We start from the raw sequence: 24936 nt of genomic DNA on the forward strand, positions 1-24936 counted from the left end.
TCCTGGTCTACATAGTAAGTTCAAGGACTACATAATAAGACCATTACTTAAAAACAAAACAAACGAACAAACAAAAAGTGGGCTTCTTACATCTATTAATGTAGATGTAAAACAGTCCCCCATAGACATGTCCAGACACCTATATCCCGGGTGACTATAGATTCTGTCAAATTGAGAACTAATATTAACTGTTATGCCTGCTACAGTTTTCTAGATAGTGCCAGCATTTGGATTTTTAAAGATTTTTAAAACGTATTTTATTGGTGTGCGTTTGTGTGTATACATGTGCACATACACATGCATGTGGAGGTCAGAGGACAACTTTCAGGAGTGCGTTCTCTGCTTCAACCTTTATGTGGTTACGGACATCAAGCAGGTCATCGGGCTTGCATGGCACCTGCTGAGCCATCTTGCCAGCTCTGGATTATTTTTCAAACATAAATTTTGCACTAATGGCCAACAAATGGTGCTTGTGGCATTTTATCATACAGAAGATCCCATCCACTCACTTTATTTTTATAAATGCCTTCCCTACATGCAAGTATATGGTTTAATGTCGTCTGTTCTGTTGTGTTCATAAGTGAGAAAACAACACTGTATGATTAACAGTGACTCTGTATGTTATACTGAAAATACTTTACTCTCCAGGACCAGCAAGATTAAAAACCTGCATTAGGAACATTTCATTTCCTCCAGCATCCCATCTATAGTCTACTCAGTTGCATTTATTTTTATAATAGAATTCTGTTACCTATTTATATGATTAGCTAATGTCTAAGAATGAACATTAAATTATCTCTAATTCATTTTCTATGAGAGAGCAGTAATGCTATTTGTTCTTCAGAAACACTCTATTATCGGAACACACTGAGGTTGTAGCATTTTCAAAGAACATATAAGCCCAGTTTTCCAGAGAATAATTGCTTTCATCTACAAGCTGTCGTTTACAATGAAAATAAAATAAATATGAAATCCTTTTCAATACAAACATGAAATAAGGATAAATAAGGCATAACCTTAACTCTACTTCCAAGACTCAAAGTATCAATCAGGACCTTATATCCTTTCTAATGGAAGTCAGTGAAAGATTTTATTTTATTTTTAAATAAATGACAATAGATGGTTTGGCTCTTATCTCAATTTCTAATTCTTAGTCATTTATTTCTTCATGGCCCTCAAAATTGCTAGAAATAATCCGAGCTTTCCATTACCACTCCCTAGCTTAGTGTTCTTAGGCAGCAAATTCGACTCAAGCAAAAAGATGTTTGAAAACATAATGACAAAATAATGCCAACCAAAACAGGAAAAGCTAGTCTTTGCAGCTGCCCAGCTTAAAAGGTAGCAGATTAATACAGCTCTTTCTTTTAGAAATGTCAGTGAGTTTCTTTCTAGGTCATAAAACCTATGAAAAATAATTTTCAGAGATAATGAGACAACTTAACCAAAAGTGAAATGGAGACTAAGAGACTAGATTATAAACATCATGAAAAAGTAATGTATTATGAATGTACACTCGACAGTAAACCTACACATGCAGAAACTACTTCATGAATTTAGAAATGCAATCGAATCTTCAGAGAGAAAAGGCTCACATCTGTGAAAACAACAAAGATCTAGGGACAGAGGTGAGACTCGAGAAAATGCCTAAAGTGGACTCTGTTCACTCAACCAGATAATCAGAATGAATTATTTACAAGCATATTTTTATCTTCAATGCCAATAGAAGCTCAATCCTACGGCACTTAGGGAAACTGTAACGCATCTGCTAATGAAAAATAAACACTTGGAAAGTGAAATGTTCCAACAAAGCCCATGTGTAAGACTGGAGAGAAGGTGGGGAGAGTAAAAAAAGGTGGTAGGAAAGCACAACAGTCTGGCAGGCAGACAGCTGTGTCACAATAACCAACCAGCTGTATTTAGCTAAGGGTGGCCAAGTATGTTCCCACCAAGGGTGGGGGCCTTGACAGGGTTTCTTTGTGTAATAGCCTTGGCTGTCCTGGACTCACTTTGTAGCCCAGGTTGGCTCAGAGAGACCCACCTTCCTCTGCCTCCATGTGCTTGGATTAAAGGCCTGCATCGCACCAGCCCTTTCTAGCTTAACTCAGTATCATTTAAACCTTTAACTTAACTGAGTGAACACATGCAAAAACAAAACAAAACAAAAACTAATAATTTACATGTAATCTTTCAAATCCTGACCTACATTTCACGTATCTTTGAAAGGAGACATAACAAACATATAAAAAGAAATAGTGCCCATCAAAGAAAATAGTCTTAATAATGTCATGCCTTGGGCATCAAAACAATATAATGCCCAAAAAACTTAAGAAATTTAAAATTAATATCTTGTCTCATATGCTTTACTCATTTTTTTAAAAAGCTACTTGTCACATCAGACAATATTTTATGACACTACAATGTCAACATTATAAAACACTAAACAACAAACAAAATGTCTGATCATCTAACCAGCAGATGAAATGTTGTACTGTAAAGGAAAACAAACAAACAAATCACTACATACAGAAACAAACTAGGTTTGTTCTTTTTCTCTAATAACAATAGTCTGGCTTTCTATAAAATTGAAGGTAAGAATTCACGTATTTCTACTTTTTTGTGATTCAAGTAAATGTGTAAAAGTCATGTATATTTTAAATACATCTGTTAGATAAATCTGTTTGGAAAAAATATCTTGCCAGGTGTGGTGGCACACACCTTTAATGCCAGCGCTGGAGCCAGAGGCAGGCTGGGCTCTGTGAGTTTGAGGTCCCAGCCCTCTCATGTGCACTTTGAAATTCTGCTCTCCTCTGCCTTATCCTTGGAACTCTAGAAAACCTCAGAGTTGAATCTACATTTAGCTGTGGCGGCTATATAAAACCTTATGGTATCTATTTTCTTTTTACATAAAAAGTTCACTTTAGAATAGTTTTAAATTTACCAAAAAGTTACAAAAATAGTACAGAGCACTCACATACACCTCCACCCATTTCCTGTCATGAACATCTTATATAACACTTTATCACAATTAGTAATTAGTAATAATGGCACATTATTAGTCAAAGTTCATAATTTACTGAGATTTCCTCGGCTTTCACTTTTTTATATTTATGGTAGTTATTGTTATATAACTTTTTATAACTTTTTAAAAGCTTGATTTAGTGCTGCCTCAAAGATTTCAGATTGGAGAATAAGACAAATTCTGAAATTTTATAAATGTTCTTTAATCTTAACAATAAGCTATAAACATTTAACATATCTAAATAATGAGGTATAGCCATCAGTTACATCAATAATAAGCATTTAAAAAATAAATGCCACTATATACTATTCAAAAATTCTTTCTATAACCAGATGTAGTGACACATGGTTATAATCCCAGTGTTCAGGGAACAGAGGAAGAAGGGATCCAACTTAAGGTAGTTTGGGGTATCTGGTGAGTTTGAGGCCAGCTAGGGGCTACATGAGACTCTGCCTCAATCAATATAAAATAAAAATAAAAAATAGTTATATATCAATTAACTTAAGAAACCTACTAACCAAAACAAAAACCTACTAATCTATTAGTTAATTAATGTCTAAAGGAGGGTTACTGACCTAAAAGAATTTAAGATTTATAGCAAAAGGTCTCAACTATGCTTATACAAATATACATAAGAATCATTGGGAGATGGTTTAAAAATTTAAGAATCTGAAGCCGGGTGTGGTGGCACACACCTTTAGTCCCAGCACTTGGGAGGCAGAGGCAGGCGGATTGCTGTGAGTTTGAGGCCAGCCTGGTCTACAAAGCAAGTCCAGGACAGCCAGGGAAACACAGAGAGACCTTGTCTGGGGGATGGGGGGGGGGGGGGAGGGGGATCTGTGCCTATCCCGAGCATTACAAACCCTGTGGCCCATCCCAAGATCCTATCTCAATTGGTCTGAGATAGGGACAAAGGGTCACTTTTTTAAAAAAAGTATTGTTTACGTTAAACAGAAAGACCCTCAGGTTTCCTGAATGTGAGACAAACTGGGTATCATGAGTTTAAGATAAAAATATTAACTCTCTGGCACCAAAGCTTTTAACTATACTAAAACTTAAGGTCTGTGTGGAAAAGAAAAAGAAAATGAAGACAGAAGTACTTTTTAGATATCATCTAGTTCTACTAAATATTTGCCCTTTAAAACTGTTGAGGCTGGTGAACTAGCTCAGTAGGTGAAGACATTTGCTGCCAAGTCTGATAACCTTAGTTCAATCCCTGGGATCCACATTGTGACTTCTGTATACGCATGCAATGGCATACCCTGCTACTACAATACATAAATGTTTTTAAAATGTTGAAGTTAAAATCTTGTCTTAGACTTTGCTGATAAAATTTCATATGCTGCATACACAGGAAAGTTGTATTGTCTAATTATGGACTAACACTGGATGGATGGATGGATGGATGGATGGATGGACGGACGGACGGACGGACGGACGGACGGACAATGAATATAAGCACTGTGGGAGGAAAGTAACAGAGAAAAAAATGGACTAAACCAGTATGTTTTACAATCCTAAGATGATGTGTTCATTAGGTTTTTGGGGTTTTTTGTTTGTTTGTTTGTTCTGTTTTTTGAGGGGTCACTGTGCCAAATATCCAAGACAAATAATTTAAAAAGAAGACAAATTTATTTCGCTCACAGCTTCTGAGGCTTTAGTCCATGACTGGCTAGCTCTGTTGTTTCTGGCCATGGGTCATGGCAGGCAGCATCTGGTGGAACACAGCAGCTCAGTCCATGGCAGAAACTAGCTGACAGGCTAGAAAGGGCTGAGGACAAGATCTGTCATTCCAAGACACATTCGCGGTGACGTGCTTGCTCCAAATAGATCCCAGCCCACCTCCAAAAGTTGCCAGAACTTTCCACAACAGTGTCATCAGCTAGGATAAAGCCTATGAGAGGCACTTCATATCCAAATAGCAGATGATTTAAGAATATAATAAAAAGTCCATCATAAGATTGGGTGGGAAGAAAACAAACAAACGCTAAAATACAACCCCCAAAACATACCCCAAAACCAGAAAGATATGCATAATAAGGTTACAGTATTCATTTCATAGTTTGATATTTAAAGTATTTTTCCTTAAAAAGAAGTTGTTCTGTGAGTCAGTTCACCCATCTTACCTTCGACAGAAGGTGCCTGGTCCTGAGCTGAATACAGCATATCCTTGAACGCCTATCAGAAAGAAGGAAAAATCATACATGAAATCCCAAGTTAACATTATGCTGAAAGCATCTAGGCTCAACAATTCTTTTTCTTTATCCAGTAACTACATTTAGTTTTCTAAATTAAGAATTTAGTGAACTATTTCAGGTAACTTTAGTGATCCATCCACTATTGTGCAATCTTTAGGATGAGCGCTCATTCATACGTTTTAAAATGAAGACACACCTGAAAGATCAAAAACCCTCTGGACTAAGAAAAATGCCCTGGTGGGACGGCTTGCTGGACAGACATATGCTTCCTAGCCCAGTGACCTGAGCTCTATCCCTTGAACCCAAATACTAGAGAGAACTAATTCCCAAAAGTTGTTTGTTGCCTGATCTCCACATGCCTGCATATGCACATGCACACTAAAAAAACAAAATGTAGTAATAAAAAGGTCCTAAAGATAAACACCAGATCTACATACTAAAATGTGTAACACTAAAAAAACCCTGTAGGCTGAGCTTGCCTAGAAGTCATGGCAGTCCTGGCTCGGCCTCCTGAGTGCAGGGACTGCAGGCTTGAGCCACCATACCTAATCCCCAGATATCTCTATTTTAGATGCAAATTTTCATCAATGAAACTGTTTGTTTGTTTGTTTGTTTGCTTTTTGTTTTTTGAGACAGGGTTTCTCTGTGTGGCCTTAGCTGCCCTGGACTCACTTTGTAGACCAGGCTGGTCTTGAACTCACAGCGATCCTCCTGCCTCTGCCTCCCGAGTGCCGGGATTAAAGGCATGTGCCACCACTGCCTGGCTCATCAGTGAAACTCTTACAAGCTTAGAACTATTAAAAAAAAAAAAAAAAGCCAAGATTATACAGTTTCCCCCCAAAATTACATACCAGCTTAGCTAACAACCACATCTAGGTAATTTGGGTAGTGACAGTGTAGTTTCTCAGTAAGTAGGTGGGAACTGTAATAAGACGCACTTCTCAGGCCAAAGGGATGGCTCAGCAGGTAAATGCTACTGCTGCAAAACCAGGTGGCCTGAGTTCAAACCCCAGGACCCACGTGGTGGAAGGAGAGAACAACTCCCCAAGCTGTCCCCTGATCTCCACAGACGAACTGTGGCACATGCTTCCCTCTCACAAAAAATAAATAAAATGTTTTTAAAAGATCAATAATTTGAGAGAGAGAGAAAAGAGAGAGAGAGAGAGAGAGAGATGCATTTCTCCATATAAATCAAAATATCTAACCTATCAAGTGGCCAAGGTTCCAGGGCTGAAGAACCAGCCATAAGCTGAGTGACTTTAATTGAACAATTCAAGTTTCAAATACCAGCTAACTACTGCCAGTTCCCAAACTGGTATATGACAGAGTTCTTCAACCTTAATATAATTGACATTTGGGGCTAGATAATTTAAGGGGAGGCGTTCTCAGCATCTCTAGTGGCATCTAGAGACACCAGCATCAGGCCTCACCGCCCAGCTGCAATACTGCTAAATGTCTCCTGGCAAACAAAATCACACTTCCCCAGCACTACCCACCTACACTTTCAAGCACATAAATACTGAAAAGGAAAAAATAAACCTCCAGGGTGGCCCGCCTTCTTTAAAGAGTATTCACATCTAGCACGTTAGTCTTCCCAAGTGCATTTACTACCTGCTTTGTTTTAATAATCAGCCTGTTGTTCTACATCTATCCAAGTCTATATAGAGTAAAAAGTTCTCTGACAAAACAAGAAAAATTAAAATTCTTAAATTCATCTTTGTTCACTTTAATTTGTTTTATAAAAGTGTAAGAAAATTACCTATACAAAAACTTTTTCACATGTTTAAGTATTCAGGAAGATGCGCTGTGTAGAATTTGCTGCAATGTTGGAGGCTGGAGAAATGGTTCAGAGGTTAAGCATACTGGCTGCTTTTTCAAAGGACCCAGGTTCAATTCCCAGCACCAACATGGCAGTTCACAACTGTCTATGGCTTTAGTTCCAGAGGATCTGACACCCTTACACAGATGAGCATGTAAGCAAAACACCAATGCACATAAAATAAAAAATTAAAAAAGAATTTGAGCCAGGTGGTGGTGGCGCACGCCTTTAATCCCAGCACTCCACAGGCAGAGGCAGGTGGATCTCGGAGAGTTCAAGGCCAGCATGGTCTACAAAAGCAAGTCCAGGACAGTCAAGGCTACACAGAGAAACCTTGTCTCGAAAAACCAAAATAAATAAATAAATAAGTAGAATTTGAGACATTATAGTAATGCGGCTGAGGTATAATTTTTAAAATGCATACTTGGGCTGGGCATAGTGGTTCATGCCTTTAATCCCAGTGTTCCGGAAGCAGGTGGGTCAATGTGAGTTCAAGGCTAGCCTAGTCTACAAAGTGAGTCCAGGACAGCCAAAGCTACGCTGAGAAACTCTGTCTCGAAAAGAAGGAAGAAGGAAGAAGGAAGAAGGAAGAAGGAGAAGGAGAAGGAGAAAAAGAAGAAGAAGAAGAAGAAGAAGAAGAAGAAGAAGAAGAAGAAGAAGAAGAAGAAGAAGAAGAAGAAGAAGCAGCAGCAGCAGCATACTTATACTTCTCGGCAAACACTACTGAAGCTTTAGACTTCACTGTTTTTTACACACTAAGATCATTCAAGAGGTTAGAGGAGACTCTCAGACAGCATCAGGATGGAGGCTGGTCGATGGAAATAGGAAGTGACTAGCAGGTTAAAACTCTCAGCCCCAGCGCCAAACCTCTGGGGAGGGCAGGTATTGTAAAAAACTCCAATCCATTCCCTACAGGCAGCCATGCCTGTGCAATGATACCTCCCAAATGTGTAGAAAAGAGACGTGCTTGGGAGGAGGGAAGGAGCTAGGGAGCATCTTTTCTGGGTCCTTGAGAACTGGAAATTGCTAGTTATACACACAGAAGGCTAGGAAGACCAGCTCAGCTTGTAGACACTTGTCTTTCTGTTGGTCTCTGTTGATGCTCTGTCTCTACTGGACAAGCACCTGGGGTCCTCCAGAGCTGTCTGCACAGCAGCTACTGTCCCTCTTAGTGTCTCAGGGTCAATCTGGCTCTCACGTTATTTATGTGGCAAACTCAAGACACAACATATGTTAAAAGATGGTGGACAAAGTATCTTCTTTGATTATAATATAATAAAATTAGAAGGCAGCAAAAAAAATTAATAAAACTTAAAAATTTAGAACATTCCCTTAAACAAATCAAACAAATCACAAAGTAAATTAGAAAAGGAAAGCACAAATTTATGAGACATAGTGATAACAGTTGCAAAGAGAAAGATTTATACCTACAAAAGCTTAAAAAGCTCAAACAATTAACCTAACTTTACAACCTAAGGAACTATAAAGAGGAGAACAAACTAAATCCAAGGCTAGCATAAAAAAGTAAAATTATTAGAATAAGCAAATGACATAGAATGGGAAAACAAGAGAAAATCCAATGAAAGCAACAATGCTTCTTTGACAAAGGATACAAAACAAAGCCACAGCAAGATAGCGTTATTATCACAACATCAACAGCTGTTCTGGAAAAAACATAGATAACTTGTGCACTGTTGGTGGCAACTGTTAGCAGGAATGTACACTATTGGTGAGAATGACAAATGGAGAAGCTGGGGAGCTAGTACTTGCTCTCCAAGCATGAAACCCTGAGTTCAGTCACCCAGAGCTCACATAAAAGTAGTGCACATTTGCAATCCTAGCACTGGGGACACAGGGGCAAAGCAGATTCTGGGATTTGTTGAGCAGCAATCAGTCAGAATCTACCAGCACTAGATTGAGCGAAACACTTACCTCAAAAAATAAGATGGAGAACAATAGAGAAAGACACCTGACATCAATCTCTGGCTTCTAAACAGATGTGTACACCCGGAAATAGATAGATAGATAGATAGATAGATAGATAGATAGATAGATAGACAGATAGACAGACAAATAGATATAAATATAGAAAGAAATCAAAAGTTATTTAGAAACCAAAACAACTAAAAATAATTATGTCTGAGAATCATTGCTATAGGAGACTCTTTTGTATGTGTTGGAGCTAAAGAAATGACAGACACAAAAACTGTCAATAATATATCAGTCATCAGGGGGTGGTGGCGCATGCCTTTAATCCTAGCAGAGGCAGGTAGATCACTGTGAGTTCTACAAAGTGAGTCCAGGACAGCCAAGGATACACAGATAAACCCTGTCTTGAGAAAACAAAACAAAACAGTTATCAAGCACTTTTCTCACTTCTTTGATGTAACATTGCAACTTCAGCTTCACCTTCACAATGTTATGAAATGGCCTCCCAAAGCATCCTTACAGGTAATCTAGCCTGCCACATGAGGTCCATGTGGCTGTGTGGAGCCTTTGTAGGAGCTTCTCTGACTCTCTGTCTAATATTCTGCATGCATGCACAACACTGCCAAGTCCTGCTCTCAGCTCAGGCCATAGTCTGCCCCCTCCTATCACAGCTGTAGTGCCCTCTGTACACCTTGGCAGCTGAATCTGGGAAAACACTTGCCTTGGCAGTTATTTTGGAGCAAGGCCCCCCCTCAATGGCATCCTCAATTTAGTCTCTCTCCTTTTAAATTAATTTGTATTTGTATGTCTTTTTTAAGTTTTTGGAGAATTTTCTACAATGTGTTTTAATGATATTTACCCTCCCTTCCCCAATTCCTCCCAGATCCACTTCCCCCTTCCCTACTGGCCCAACTTTATGTCCTTTTCAAAAAGCTTTCATCCATCACATTCAATCTGTGCTACTCATATGTTCTTGCATGCATGCTCTTCCACTGGAACGTGGTCAACTTCCCAGGGGCTATACTCTTTGTTTCCCCCTCTCCCAGAAGCTAACAACTGTTCCACAGCTAAGAGTAAGATTATGTGCCCAACTCTCTTCCTCATGCTGGGGTTCGATCTGGCTTGAGCATTCACAGATTCTGTGCATGTTGTCACATGCACATGTCACAACCACTGTGAGCTCATATATACAGCTTCCTCACTGTGTCTGGAAGGCATTGTTTCTTTGCAGTCATCCACCACCTCCGGCTTCCGCATTCTTTCCACCTACTCTTCCACAGTGATCCATGAGTCTTAAACCCTCACTTAGGGATGAGCATTCCATGGCCTCTTATTCTATGTTAATCACTCTGTACTGCAAATAAAAGCTCTTCTAATAAGGCTTGAGAGATACACTTAACCATGGGTTTAACAATAGGTCACTAGTAGTCGGCTGAATACTATGTCCATTTAGCAGAATAACAGAAAAGTTCTCCCTTAAGGCCTATGACTTGCCTAGCCATAGGTTCTCAGCCTAATAATGGTACCAAGTATGAGTTTTACCTAGTGGGGTGGGTCTTGAGATGCAAACAGAAAGTGGTGGTTCCTCCCACAATGTTCATGCCACTATTGCACCAGTGGATATGGCTCACCAGGCCACTTGTTATTGCAACTTGCAGGGTTCACAGCTAGGTAAGATTGATGATTTTTTGCTCCTCTGGTAGCATGCACAGTACCTTCCATCACTATGAAAGCTAGCCAGTGGGAAGAAAGCTTCCAAGTCAGTACCAACTTGATTTTCTCCATGTTCTATGACTCAAGAATGTGGTGTTACAGAGCAGTGGTGGCACAAGCCTTTAATCCTATCATTCAGGAGGCAAAGGCAGGCAGATCTCAGAGTTTAAGGCCAGCCTAGTGTGCAGAGAGAATTCCAGGACACCCAGGGCTACAAAGGGAAACACTGTCTCAAAAAAAGAAAAAAAGAAGGAAGAAGAGGAGGAAGGGAGGGGAGGGAGGAAGGAAGGGAGGGAGAGAAGAAGGAATGAATGTGGCATCTTCAGCTATAACCTATAATATCTTCGGCATCCATGGGACCTCACCTACCAACAATGCCAAAACAAATAAACATGGTACTGGATTTTTGTTAGCCTGTGGTACCTAGTAGGGACACTGTTTTTCTGTGTTAACATACATACATACATACATATACATATGTGGAAACTTGCATGTTAGGTTTCCAGGTGACTTTTTTGAACAATCTTTGTTACTTTACCCTGCATTCCCTCTTCCACTGAAAATAACTCTTCTTGTTCCATTATTCCTCATTAACCCTTAATACCACTACATTCTATCTCCCCTTATATAGTGGTTTGAATGAGAAAGGCCCTCAAAGGTTGATAGATGTGAGTGCTTGCCTCCTAGCACATAGAACTGTTGAGGGAAGGATCCGGTGTGGTCTTGTTGGAAGCAGGAGTGTCAGTGGGGATGGGCTTTTGCCATGCCAGGCCCAACTTCATTCTCTTTCATTCAGTCTCATTCCTGTTCCCCGCCCCTCCTGCCCTCCCTTCCTCACCCCCCACTTCTCTTCCCCCACTTCTCTTATAGATGAGATGTGAACTCTCAACTACTGCTCCAGTACCATGCCTGCCTGCTTGCCTGTTGCCATGCTCCCCACCATGATGGTCATGGACTCACCCTCTGAAACTGAAAGCAAGACCCAACTAAGTGCTTCTTTCGTATGTTGCCTTGGTCATGGTGTCTCTTCACAGCAACAGAAACGAAACTGAGACAGCTCCCTTGAAAGCTCCCCCTATGGCTCCTTACTAGTTTCCTGACATCTATGAATATTTCAAATACATACATGCAAACAGATTCTTTGCCAGGATATAACGTGTGACCCCTAAATAGCTCCCCAATAGAATTTAGTTCCCCCTCTGAAACCTGCCATGCCTCCATTGTCCACATCTCTCCTAGAATTCTGATTTTCTGAACTCCTACCAACGTGGCCCCGTAAGCTCCACTTACAGCATATAGCTGCATATATACGGTTTGTTTCTAGTCCATAGCTCCAAACACTTGGACATCTCTCCCACAAATAACTCCTAGCAGCCGACAACTCACACTGTCAGCTCATGGCAGCAATTACTCTGTGAACTAATTTTCTGTATTACTTTTTTTTTTTTTTTTTAATTGCTGTAACAAAAGCAACTTAAGGGGAAAGAGGCTAAGGTGACATAGTTCGTTACAGAGGGAAGAGACAGCAGCAGGAACTTGAGGTGGCTGGTCTCATGACATCCACAGCCAGAAGTCAGTCAAGGACAGAGCTGTTGCTCTGGGGCTTCCTCTTTTATCCCCTTCATTCAGTCTAGAACTGCAGCCCATGGAATGGTACACCAACTGTCATGGTGGGTCTGCCCTACTCAGCTAAACCTTTCTAGAAATATCCTAACCAACACTCCTACAGAGGTATATCTTTTGGGTGAAAATAAATTCAGTCAGGACTGAAGAGGTGGCTCAGAGGTTAAGAGGACTGGCCGGTCTTCCAGAGGTCCTGAGTTCAATTCCCAGCAACCACATGGTGGCTCACAACCATCTATAATGAGATCTGATGCCCTCTTCTGGCCTGCAGGTGTACATGAAGACACAGCATTCATATATATAAAATAAATTTTAAAAAAAAGAAAAGAAAAGAAATTCAGTTAAGCCGTCAATGAAGATTACCATCAATATTATAAAAGTAAAAATAGTTACATTTACTGAATGCCTGCCATCGGATATTATGAATATTGTAATTTACTATTTTAAGAGAAACTTGTAAGTATGTGACTCTCATTTAACCAATTAAAGACCTGAGCCTCAGAAAGGTTATTAAATTATTTTGCCCAACTATTGATAAGTGTTATTTACTTTACAATCAACATTTCTTTGAGAAAGATAATAAATAGCTCATGATTAAGAATAATATCTTATTTCTTAAAACAAGCTTCTATTTTGGCCTCAATTTTTTTCTAGTTGTTCCCATATAGTTCTTTTTTTTTTTTTTTTTTTTTTTTTCTGTCTTTGGTTGTTTTTGTTTTGTTTTATTTGTAACGGGTGTGGTGACCCTTGCTTCCTGGAAGTAGCCCTTTATGTACTACAGGGCCACAGCCCTCCAACACTGCAGACAGCAGGCTTGTGAAACAACCCAATACTGCAAAGATGCCAGGCCAGGCCTTCCAAAGACAGATCATAAGATACAGTGTTTTCCTTCCTGTCTGTCTAGTATCACCCACTCTGGAGAAAGGCAGCCAAGAAAACTCAAGTAGCCCTATCAAGAACTCCATGTGGTGGAGCTGAGGCCTCGTAAAAAATATAGCAAAAACCTCCAAACTCTTTCCCACACACTGCATTCTCAGCTCAGATAGGCACTGGCAATTTCACAGAACCACCTGGTTAGCTGCTCCCAAACTCTTGCCACACAGAAACTGTGAGACGAGACAGGTTTATTAATTTAAGCCAGCACGTTTTGTAGCAACTTGCCATAATGTAATAGATAATATAATAAGCTAGATTTGAAAAAATGTTATATAACCAAATGTACCTGTTTGGGGGTTTTAAGGGGGTTTTTTGTTTGCTTGTTTTGTTTTGTTTTTTGAGACAGGGTTTCTCTGTGCAGCCTTGGCTGTCTTGGACTCACTTTGTAGGCCAGGCTGGCCTCAAATTCACAGAGCTCTTCCTGCCTCTGCCACCCAAGTACTGGGATTAAAGGCATGTGCCACCATGCCCAGCCCCAAATGTACCTGTTAATACATCGTAACATCTTTGGTTTGTTCTGATCAAAGTAGCTAAAAGTTTTAATTCTATAAAATTAAAGACTATTTTTAAAAAGTAAGTCTGGAAAGTAGGCTCAGTGGCTCAGAGCACTTGCTGCTCCTGTACAGACTCACTTTCCAGTACCCACATCACATAACTCACAACTGCCTACAGCACCAGCTCAGGAGATCCCCATCGTCTTATGGCCTCTATGGGTACCTGCACACATATGGTACAAGGACATATATGCAGGTGCTCACATATACACATAAAATAAATAAATAAGATCTAAAATTTTAAATTAAAAAAAAAAAAAAACTGTTGGGTCTGGGCAGATGTGATGGGTCAGCAATTAAGAGCACTGGCTGCTCTTCCAGAGGACCTGGCTTGATCCCCAGCACCCACATGGTGTATTATAACCTACTGTATGTCCAATCCTAGTGGATTTGGTAAATTTGATGCCTCCTTCTGGCTGCAGGTATCAGGCACACACATAATGCATAGATATATACAAGTAAAACACTCATATATTATGTAAAAAAACGTTTAACTAAAAAACAACAACAACAAAAAACAAACAAACAAAAAACAAAAAGTCAGAAAGGAAAACTATGGCGACTTCAAGTTATTTATTTAATAATAATGAAAAAAATACATCCCTATATCAAAGCTACCAGTACCATAATTTAACTCACATCAATTCAAGTGCCCTTGAAAAGTCACTCACTCCCGAGCTAGAACAGATCTGCAGAAGACATAAACAACACTGTCTTTGACTAAGGATCTTATTCTGATGAAAAACATAAAACTGGTAAAATACATTCTTCTACCATTGAAATCTATATGGCTCATTCATATATTCCTATGGTACTGAGCCATAGTATCTAACATAGTATAAGTTCAAATTATATTATAAACTATATTGAATATCCCTGATCATTACTTTTATTAAAATATTTTACAGTGTTTCCAATTTCATGAGATGTATTACAAAGTATTTCTCAGTAATCCCAAATTTCATTTTTATATAAAATTCAGATCTCTTTCATTCACTAGACACAGGAAAATTTCCAAGGTTCTGCCTTCTAGACTTCCTAAATAGATACTAAGACTATTCAATTTAGTAAAAGATGTTGGATTTTGGTCAAATATAATAGTTATCACAACATAACACTGCTAACTGCTCTTCTTAGTAAAAGTTTGTCATTTTATAGGTGAGAAAACCAAAAAAGTAAAAATAAATTTTAAAAGGAACTAAATTTTACAATGCTATTGCCTAAATGCCTATAAATTCTCTTTTTAATCCAGGATCTCAGACTACTTCATGCCTCAAGTTTAAATGTTAAAATCATTTAAGAGATTAGGTATTACCTGTAAGGTACTGCTTCCTACAAACTTAGTACTACATTTCAAGATATATTACAATATTTGTATTAATAAAATACTACCTCATCAAACCTGAGACACTGTTAGTAAAGGAAAACATTACCAATTAAACCATGGCATATGTAAGATATGTCCCAAGGTTGAAGACATTCGAATGTGGCAATGCCACTGTTGTTGGTTTAGGAAATGCATTGGTACAGGGATTTCCATTTTTAAGAGTTCATTAAAGCTCACAGTTCTGGAGATGCAAAAGCCAGTGCCAGCATCTGCTTAGCTGGGGTGAAGACATTTTGGCTGCATCAAAGCATGGCAGATGGTACTGTGTTGGAGCACATAACAGGGAAAGAGCACATGATGATACAGGAAGCCAGAGAAGAAGGCAGGCTTGGTCTTTTTATAACAATGTTCTCACAAGAGCTAACCTGAATCACATGAGAACTACATTAATCTCTCCCAAAGATGGCATCCTCAATGACCTAAACACCTCTTAAAGGTTCTAAAACCCCATCCCACCACCAGAAACCGAGCTTCCACCACATGAAGCTTTGCTACATCCCCAGCATAGTGAATGGAGTCTAAATGCCCAGCAGTCAACAATTGGTTTCTAAGAACCATTTTGACATTGAAAAGGGGTACTATTATATAAAAAGATTGAGTAGCAACATGCCTAAACATATACTATAACCTTCTATATATAGGTCAGGTCTATTACAGTATATAAACATACACTGTACCCTTCTATAGGTCAGGTCTATTACAGTATATAAACATACACTGTACCCTTCTATAGGTCAGCTCTTTCAGCACTTTCAAGTATCATTACATCTATTTCTTACAACAATCCAGCAAGGCAAATATACATACTATGTACCCAGACACTGGCTGCATGTCTCATATTTATCAATCATTTCATTCCATATAACCCTCCTAAAAGACATCCTTGCTATCTACAATTTATGGATGAGAAAACTGTGACACAGTTGGCACAATGACCTGCCCTAGATGAGCTCCCATAACTTTAATTTCAGTGCTGTGTCAAACTGTTCTGCTACTGAGTATTTCCTGGAAAGGACAGAATATACCAAGGGCCCTTTAAATTTTTTTTTTTTTTTTTTTTTTTTTTGGTTTAATTTCTAAGACAGTCTTACTATGTAATCTTGGCTGTCTTAGAACTTAGTACGTAGACCAGGCTGGCCTAGAACTTACAGAGATCTGACTGTTTCTGCCTCTGGAGTGAAAAATGTAGTTCTTAGTAGGGAAGATATTTGATTTTGGTTGGGCAATGGTGAAGCACGCATTTAATCCCAGTGCTCAGGAGGCAGAGGCAGGTGGATCTCTGGCTATGAGGCCAGCCTGGTCTACCAGGTGAATTCCAGGCCAGCCAGAGATAGAGAAAAATCCTGTCTTGGAAAAAAAATTATGAAATGTGCCCTGTGCTGCTCACTGCCTTCAACCTCTCTTCCTCTTCTAAATCGCTCTTCCTCATAACATCAGAGCTTATTGACATTTAGTCATTTTAAAAGAAATTTAAAGTTTCCACGTAAAATCAGATTAACAACAACTTCTTCTCCGTCTTCTTCTTCCTTTTCTCCTCCTCCTCCCTCCCTCCTTCCTACTCCCTCTTTCCTTCCCCTTTTCCCCCTCCTTTCCCCCCAACTCCTCACTTTCCATTTCTGATTTTGGAGCTGGAGATTGGACCCAGGCCCCTGCCCAGGTTAGACAGACAATCTCACATCTCCAGCTGTCAACAAATCCCATGATAATTTTTTGTTCACTTTTCCCTTCATGTTCAATGTACTAAATTTTGTCAAACAAGCCAAACTATGTATGGAAGATTCCATACTAATTTAGAGCAAATTACTAACTAGTTTACATTTAACTAACACTAGATGAAAATACTTGTAACATAAATCATGAAAGATAGCACCACTCTCTACTTGAGGAGGGTGGGGCACTGGGGCCAGGAGGTCTACTGTTAGACACATGATCTACCAGCTATGATTCCCAGCCCCAAAAGTACTTTTTAAATGGCTCTCCTAGCTGTGCCAAGTAACAGTAGTAATATAGGTAACAGAGTAACTCTAAGTTAACAGTGAGGGCATGTGTATTCCAGTAATAGGACTTGTTGACTACATATATTTATCTCCTTTCCCTCTCAAAGCTTAATGACAATGTAGGAATTAGTTTAAGTATAAAGCTATAGGAAAAAAAGCATGAAGGAGACAGTAGGCAGCAGGCTTAATACATCTGCCAAAACCGGAGAGCAGGTAGAAGAGTAAACTGACTTAGCACACAACATGGAAAATTTCAAATACCTTTAGAGTAGGATTCTAGCAGGAAGCAAGCCAATACAAGTCTGTAACAGGCCAGGAATTGAAAGTACCATGTGGTTCAGAAGGCAGAGTTTTTTAAAAGGCTAAATATAGGGTTGCTTGAATAAAGTAGTTAACAAGTCTACTCCTGGCTTACCACAACACTTTCCATACACACCTCACCAGACACTAACATCATTTAGACCAAGAAACTGAATTAAAGGAGAAAGGAAAGATTAGGATATTGACTCAAAACCAAGCAGAGGACAGAGGTGCCAGGCAGAGACTGAAAATGAAGTGTATACACTATCAGTAGGATCCCAAACCAATTCCTCCCCTAACTCTCATAACTAAAAGCATGCCGACTAAGAAAATATAAGTGCAGGGGGTGGGAACAGGATCAGTGGTAAAAGTGCTTGCTGGGCAAGCATGAAGACCTGAGGTCAAATTCCCACACCTATGTGAAAAGTGAGATGTAGTTACATGCACCTGTAATCCCAGAACTGTAGCGGATAGAAACAAGAGGATCCCCAAGCTCCAGGTTCAGAGAGCAGACCCTGTGTCTCAGGGGAATAAAGTAGAGTGTTAGAGCAGAACACTGGCAACTTCCTCTGACCTCTGAGCACACACAGGTACAAGCACCCACTGGCACATGTGCACAAACAAGCAAACAACACACACACACACGGACGGACACACGGACACACGAGAGAGAGAGAGAGAGAGAGAGAGAGAGAGAGAGAGAGAGAGAGAGAGAGAGAATGAATACAACTGGAAGAAAACTAGGATATTGCTTCTTTGTCTCTCTGTTCCAATATCCATTATTTAAACAATGACACGAATATGATGGCAATTAGCTAACAGCCTCAACAGAGCTCATTTGCATATATCACTCAAGCGTGATCTCTAAAGTCAAGCACTTACTATTTTATTTTAGATGAAGAATTCTCCTGTGAGTTTGCTATAAAGTAGTTATCCATCTTCAAGTCTTTAATCAAAGTATAGAGGCCACTGACTTGGTACTAGAAAATGCTATTCTAGTTTTACAAACAAGGGAGATTTGTTTGTTTCTCCTGTACACCTCTAAGAACTGTGAGAAACACGACCCAGTACATGAGCAATATCACAAACTAAGTCTTCCTAATAAAAATGCTAGCTGTAAAGTTACTCACACACACACTGAAATAACAAACATTAAGTCTTGTTGTCGTAAGTTTTCAGAAGAGAAAAGAGCAGGTGTAATTAGTTTAATAATCAGATTCATCTCAGGGGTTTACAAAAAGTTTTTTTTTTTTTTTTAAATCAGAATATGTGGTCTGAATTCCAGAAATTCTGCTCTCCACAGAATTTCGTGGAATCCAGATACTTGCATTTCTGAAGTTTTAAAATTACACTATTTAATTTTTTTTGAAACCCAAGAACAATTTTATTAGCGTCTAAAAGAAAAACACCCTGGAGTAGACAAGCTGTCCATCTAAGCAGCTACCCAGAGGAAGGAAATGGAGGAGCAAGGGATAAAAGCCATGCCACTTGCCATGGAGGCAACAGCCAAATGGAGGTGAGGAAGCCTAAGAGAGCGCAAAGAGGCTGTGCTTAAGTTTTGGCCAGCAGCTGAAAAAGACTGAACAGAATCTGAAAAGGGAGCACTACATCTTTCTGAGTCAGAATTAGAACTCAAGCCTGCTTGATTTGGCTTATAGGGACTGTTAGTTTTTACTCAGTGTGTGTGTGTGGGTGTGTGTGTGTGTGTGTGTGTGTGTGTGTGTCTCCAGGGTTGGGAGCACACAAGTGCCACAGTGTGCCAGTGGAGGTCATAGGACAATTTCCAAATTTCCAAGAGTCAGTTCTCTACTTTCATGTGTGGGTCCCAGGTAGCAAACTCTGGTAATCAGGCTTGGCAGCAGGTGCTTTTGCAGGCTGAACCATCTCTCTAGACTGCATTGCTGTTTTTACAAAAAGCCTGGGAAACTCTAAAGCAAAGAGTCATTGGACCAATCTTTGGGAAACAACCTATAATAATTCAAAAATGAGACCTTGATTCAACAAACTTACAACACTGGCCTCTGCTACCATGGATGCTGGGAAACCCAGATTTGGGACAGAAAAAAGGTGAATTAGTAGTAAAAGGAATCTAAATTGGGATACTCTGTCCTTGTCATAGCATGAATAATAAAAGTCTGAGAGCTTTGCAATAGCCACTAGCCACATGTTACTATTAAAATTTTAATTGGCTAAAATTAAATATTCAGTTCTGCAGTCTCAAAAACCACATTTTAAGGCCTCATCAGTCATATGTGACTTGTGGCCACATCCTGGATTCAAAGATACAGAACATCTCCTTTATCACTGAAAAATCTACTGAATGGTGCTGTGCTGCAGCTTACCTATCAAGATAACTGCCAGTGCTACTTTCCTTAGAACCCAATAATGCCTTCCAGTGATAAAACCTGTAACAGTCAAGTGTCTGCCCTGGTTAGATAAAAATATACTAAATTATCACTGCCTACAATATACAGGCCAGGTGTTTAACATAGAGTATCACTATTACTGAGAAAGCCATTTACACTGTTCTGCAGGTAGAATCTAAGATTCGAAAAGGTTATAACTATTAAATAATAAAGCCTTCAAGTTAATCTCTTGAACTCCAACTAGGCTGAAGCTGGGTGTAAGTCAGTGATAGAATGTCTGCATAACACACACAAGACCCTCAGTTCAAGTCCTAGTACCGGAAAAAAAACAAAGCTGTGAACAAAGCACTCAAATACCAGTGCAGATATTAACATTGTCTTTTTAAAACACTCTTCAAAATTTATGTGTGTGAGCACATGTGTAGAGGTCAAAGGGCAACCTAAAAGAGCTGGATCATCTCTAGGCTAGTTGTAGGTGCCTTTACCCTCGGACCTGTCTCTCTAGCCCAGCATTAACAGTATCTTAAAAAAAAAAAAAGAGAGAGAGAGTAAGGGAGGTCAGCAGTAAGAGGAAAGGTGAAAGGACACGTGAAAACAATAACTATGGAAGCATATCCAGGCATATTCCAGTAAAAAAGACATCTCACACAAAGAACAGAACCATCCAAACAGTGCAAGACCTTGGGACCTTGGCCTTGTACATTGAAATGAGTGCATCATTAAGGCCAGCTTTCTAATCACATACTCAGCCAGTCTCACAATTTATCTCCTCTCAATAGGCAAGTGGAAAGAACAGAGAAACAAGAGGATGACAAGGAACACCTGTTTTGAGTGCTAAGCGTATCTCCAATTGTAATGAGCCATTTGGCACACGGGGATTTAAACATCACTCCTTTGTGAGCTTACAGTATTCAGTCAGGCATTTAATTGTATACCATTGGCCAAGCCCCATCAATCTAGGGTCACTGAAAAGATCAAATTCAGATCGGAACTTGGGGCACAGTGAATCCACCAAAGTACAGACATCCTGTGAAGCTTCTTGGCAGCCGTGAAATAGTGTTCCCAAACAAGCCACTGACCTCAAATGACACTTTTTATTCAAATTCCAGCAGCACTTATTTGTCCCAGTAGCAAATGCCCTGAGAGTCCTAACTACCAAATTTCTCACAAACCATTTCTTCCTTTTAACCCTGTTCCCACTCAGGAGAACCACTGCCCAGGAAACCTACCATGATAATAGGAGACTCGCACCTGATGGACAGCAAGGGATGTGGTACATGGAAGGGAGTGCAGGGAGGAGAGAGAAAAAGGAATGACAATTATAATCTCAAAAAAATCTATCAAAAAAAGAAGAGAATCTGAATTGAGACAATCTGAGTTCATAATCTTGATCCATCCTAAACCACTTGTGTGATCTGTACACCTAAAGTATGAAATTATCTTTCTTCAAAATTAGGACAAACACCTATTATGTCAACAAGCCTGCTGTCAAGATCATAAATAACTCATTCAAGGAGCACAGGAGCAGTTAAATGTGACAGGCAGTGAGCTAGACGCTAGATGGACAGTATCTACTGCCTGAGACACAGCAAGCATCTGGCCAGTGTTACATGATAACGTCAGATCTGAACAGCCACTACTGACAGCACACATCATTGTCCCATCGACTTCTAAGACTAAAACACTATAGACCAACTGGAAAACGATATGGCATTAATTTTAACACACCCCGGTTTCATTTAAGATGTGGACTACATATAAAACTGATTAAAGAAAGCATTGATTCAAGTCTTCAACATTTTTTTACTATACTACTTAGTTTTCCTATCTTTGATCATAATTTATATAAAGCATCGTCTAAGATATAAATCACACACACATGCACACACACACACACGCACACACACACACACACACACACACACACACACACACAAAAAATCACACACAATCACTTTGTGTTACCCCTTTAAAATCTTGTACAGGCCAAGAATGGTAATACATGCTTATCATCACAGCACTTAGGAGGCTGAGGCAGGAGAATGGCAACTCTGGCCTACTTACTAGGATCCTGTCAGTATGTAAATAAATATTTACAATTCACATCCAGGAAAATATCTTAGTGTTTTCACAAAGCGTTCTAGGCCCTTTAATTCCTCCCAAGATCCTTTCTATAAATTGTCAAATGTGCAGAGGCAGGCGGATCGCTGTGAGTTCAAGGCCAGCTGGTCTACAAAGCCAGTCCAGGACAGCCAAGGCTACACAGAGAGACCCTATCTCGAAAAACAAACAACAAACAACAACAACAAAAACTGTCGAATGTATCTACTAAAATCAAATTCCATTATGTACATCTGGATATTCCCACCAATGCCACTGTTCAACTTCATTCTTTCTGCCTACACTGCTCTAGTGTCCTTTCCCCTCTTAACTGTATAATAAAATTATGCTCAATCTCTTGTAGCCTACTGAAATAATACCACTATACAACTTTCTAATGGAATGCCTTTGCTCTCTATGAGAAAAGCAACTGGCCATTCTTCTGTAATAAAATTATATATGCAAATATGTACATATGTTTACACATAATCTTTATATGTGTTTATATATATAATACTTAAATATAATACTTATGTGTTTATATGTGTATATATGTGTATATAAGTATATATATACTTATGTATATGTATTATGTATATGTATACTTACATATGTGTATATTTAGAAGACCATGTAAGTTAAAAAAAACTCCTCAGAGGTAAAGACTAGTTAGTGTTCAATGACACCCACATGATCCCAAGTGTGTATCACCATGTTAGGAACCTAGCCTCTAAAATAAAACACACCTGCTTTTGCTTTCTAGCACTAAGCACTTTGTAGCTATGCTACCTTGGTCAACCTACTCAGCATAAAATTTGATGTTTTCTCCTAACAGAAATAATACAGCCTACTTTGGATAATAAGGATTAAATGTAAAATGCCTGGCAAACCAGAGTACTCAATAAACATTAGCTATGGTTATTATCATCATTATTGTTTTACTGTTCTTTTAAAAGGAAGAGGAGCACTCATGAATAATAAATATGCTTAATAAATACTCTAACACCCTCTAGACCAGTGTTTCTCAACCTTGCTAATGCTACAGCTCCTTAATATAGCTCCTTATGTTGTGGTGACCCCAATCATAAAATTATTTTTGTTGCTACTTCACAACTGTAATTTTGCTACTGGTATGAATCATAATGTAAATATTTTTGGAGACAGAGGTTTGCCAAAGGGGTCATGACTCACAGGTTGAGAACCACTGCTCTAAACACATTTGCCTAACTTTGGCTAAGAACTTGGGCTATAGAAGAAAGGAGATATAGTGTCCAAATGGCACATTGTAACCTATGCTTCAAAACAGAGGTATGTTATGGAGGTACAGGCAAGTCGTTTTTAACCTTGAGTCTTCCTCTGATTTCTACCTGACCCCTCAAGCCTTACTATAATCACTCAAACCTATCTCCTAAATCAAATGGCTTTTTACTTGTGATCATACCTTATAAATGGGGCAATGGTTAATTTTATGTAGGTAAGTAGCGTCATTAATATCTGAGTCTCATTGTTTACTGAGTCAATTAGCATACAGAAAAACCTTTTAGGTTGTTGGTTTGATATAATAGATTAGATTCAGATAAATGTATCAGTACAGAACATCTATTAATTCCTACAAAGAAAATTCACCCTTGAATTTTTAAGCCAAAACAACAACAAAAGGCACTATTTATATGGCCTTGCTAAGCCTCAGTGAGGGCCAGGCATAAGCAGAAGACCACACTCCTAGAGCAGGCTCTACCAGCAGCTATTTGTAAGACTGATCCCATGCCATCACCTGTATGTCCTCTATTTATCCATTCAAAAACCAAAGCCATTGAGAAGGTCTTTTTCAATTCCAAAACTAATTTTAAGATAAAATATTGTTTCTACTATAAAACAGCAAAGAACTAAAGTTAGGCAGCTACTTGAGGCTCACTTATACCACCTGGACACATTTAGCAATGCACATGTGATTTGCACCTCAATTTAAAAATTAAGACTACCTTGACACAGGATAGCCAAAAATAAACGCATGTCACAAATGACCATCGCACCTAATTTATTTTGCAGCCACATCATTGCTTATGCCTGGCTTCCTTAATGTACACAAAAATAGCTAAGAACAATTAATTAGAACAAATACTATATAGGGCTGAAGTATTAGCTCAAATGAACACAGTCATTTCCTAGAAAACCCCACATCTGACATCAGACAGATAAAGCTTGTGGCTCCATTCCCCTACTATAAACACAGCTAACCAAGCACTACATAACCTTGAGCTCTTTCCAAAAAAATTATTTTAATATAACCTTCTTATTTTGTGCCAGGCATTGTTCTAAGAACTATTCATGTTCAGCCCATTTAATCCTCAACAGCTAAGCACATGCACATATCTTCAATACCAGCATTTTCTTAGGAGGCTGAGACTGGAGTATCAAGAGTTCAAAGCCAGCTACAACTGTAGTTCAGTAGTGGAGTTCTTACCTAGCATGTCACAGCCAGCCTGCATTACATAGTGAGACTGTCTCTGGAATGACTCTGGAAATGTCAACTGAACAAATCAGCACTGGAAATGACAAGTTTCATTGTAGTCCTACAAGAAACCTACCATCACCATTGCTAATTTACACAAAAGGAAACCAAAGCACAAAAATGTCAAGTGGTTTGGGCTAGGGAGATGGCTCAGCAGTTAAAAGCACTTGCCATGACGCCTGACAATGTTAAGCTCAATCCCCAGGTAGAAACAGGCAACCAACCAACTCCTAAAAGTTGTCCTCTGAGCTCCACAAGTGCACTCACAACACACACACACACACACACACACACACACACACACACACACTTATTAATAGAGAAAAAAATGTCAAGTGATTTGTCTGAAGGCACTAAGCTGGTGAGCTTCAATTTGAACCTACAGTCTGGCTTCAGGGACTGTTCTCTGCGTTAACACACAGAGCCTGTGCTATAAACTAATAATATAAATCAGGGTAATGGTTAGCTCAGCCACTGACCAAG

At 39.1% G+C, this 24936-nt stretch overlaps 1 protein-coding gene across 1 annotated transcript in view; it reads right to left on the reverse strand.

Moving 5' to 3' along the window:
- Xpr1 (xenotropic and polytropic retrovirus receptor 1) overlaps positions 1-24936 on the reverse strand; it is a 133115-nt gene that overhangs the window by 99945 nt on the left and 8234 nt on the right. Inside the window, exon 2 of the mRNA XM_051147614.1 lies at positions 5146-5197. Coding sequence (XP_051003571.1) covers positions 5146-5197 — 52 coding nt within the window. The remainder of the gene's footprint in view (positions 1-5145; positions 5198-24936) is intronic.

Source organism: Acomys russatus, chromosome 6, assembly GCF_903995435.1.
Source record: "Acomys russatus chromosome 6, mAcoRus1.1, whole genome shotgun sequence".
Classification (NCBI taxonomy): domain Eukaryota; kingdom Metazoa; phylum Chordata; class Mammalia; order Rodentia; family Muridae; genus Acomys; species Acomys russatus.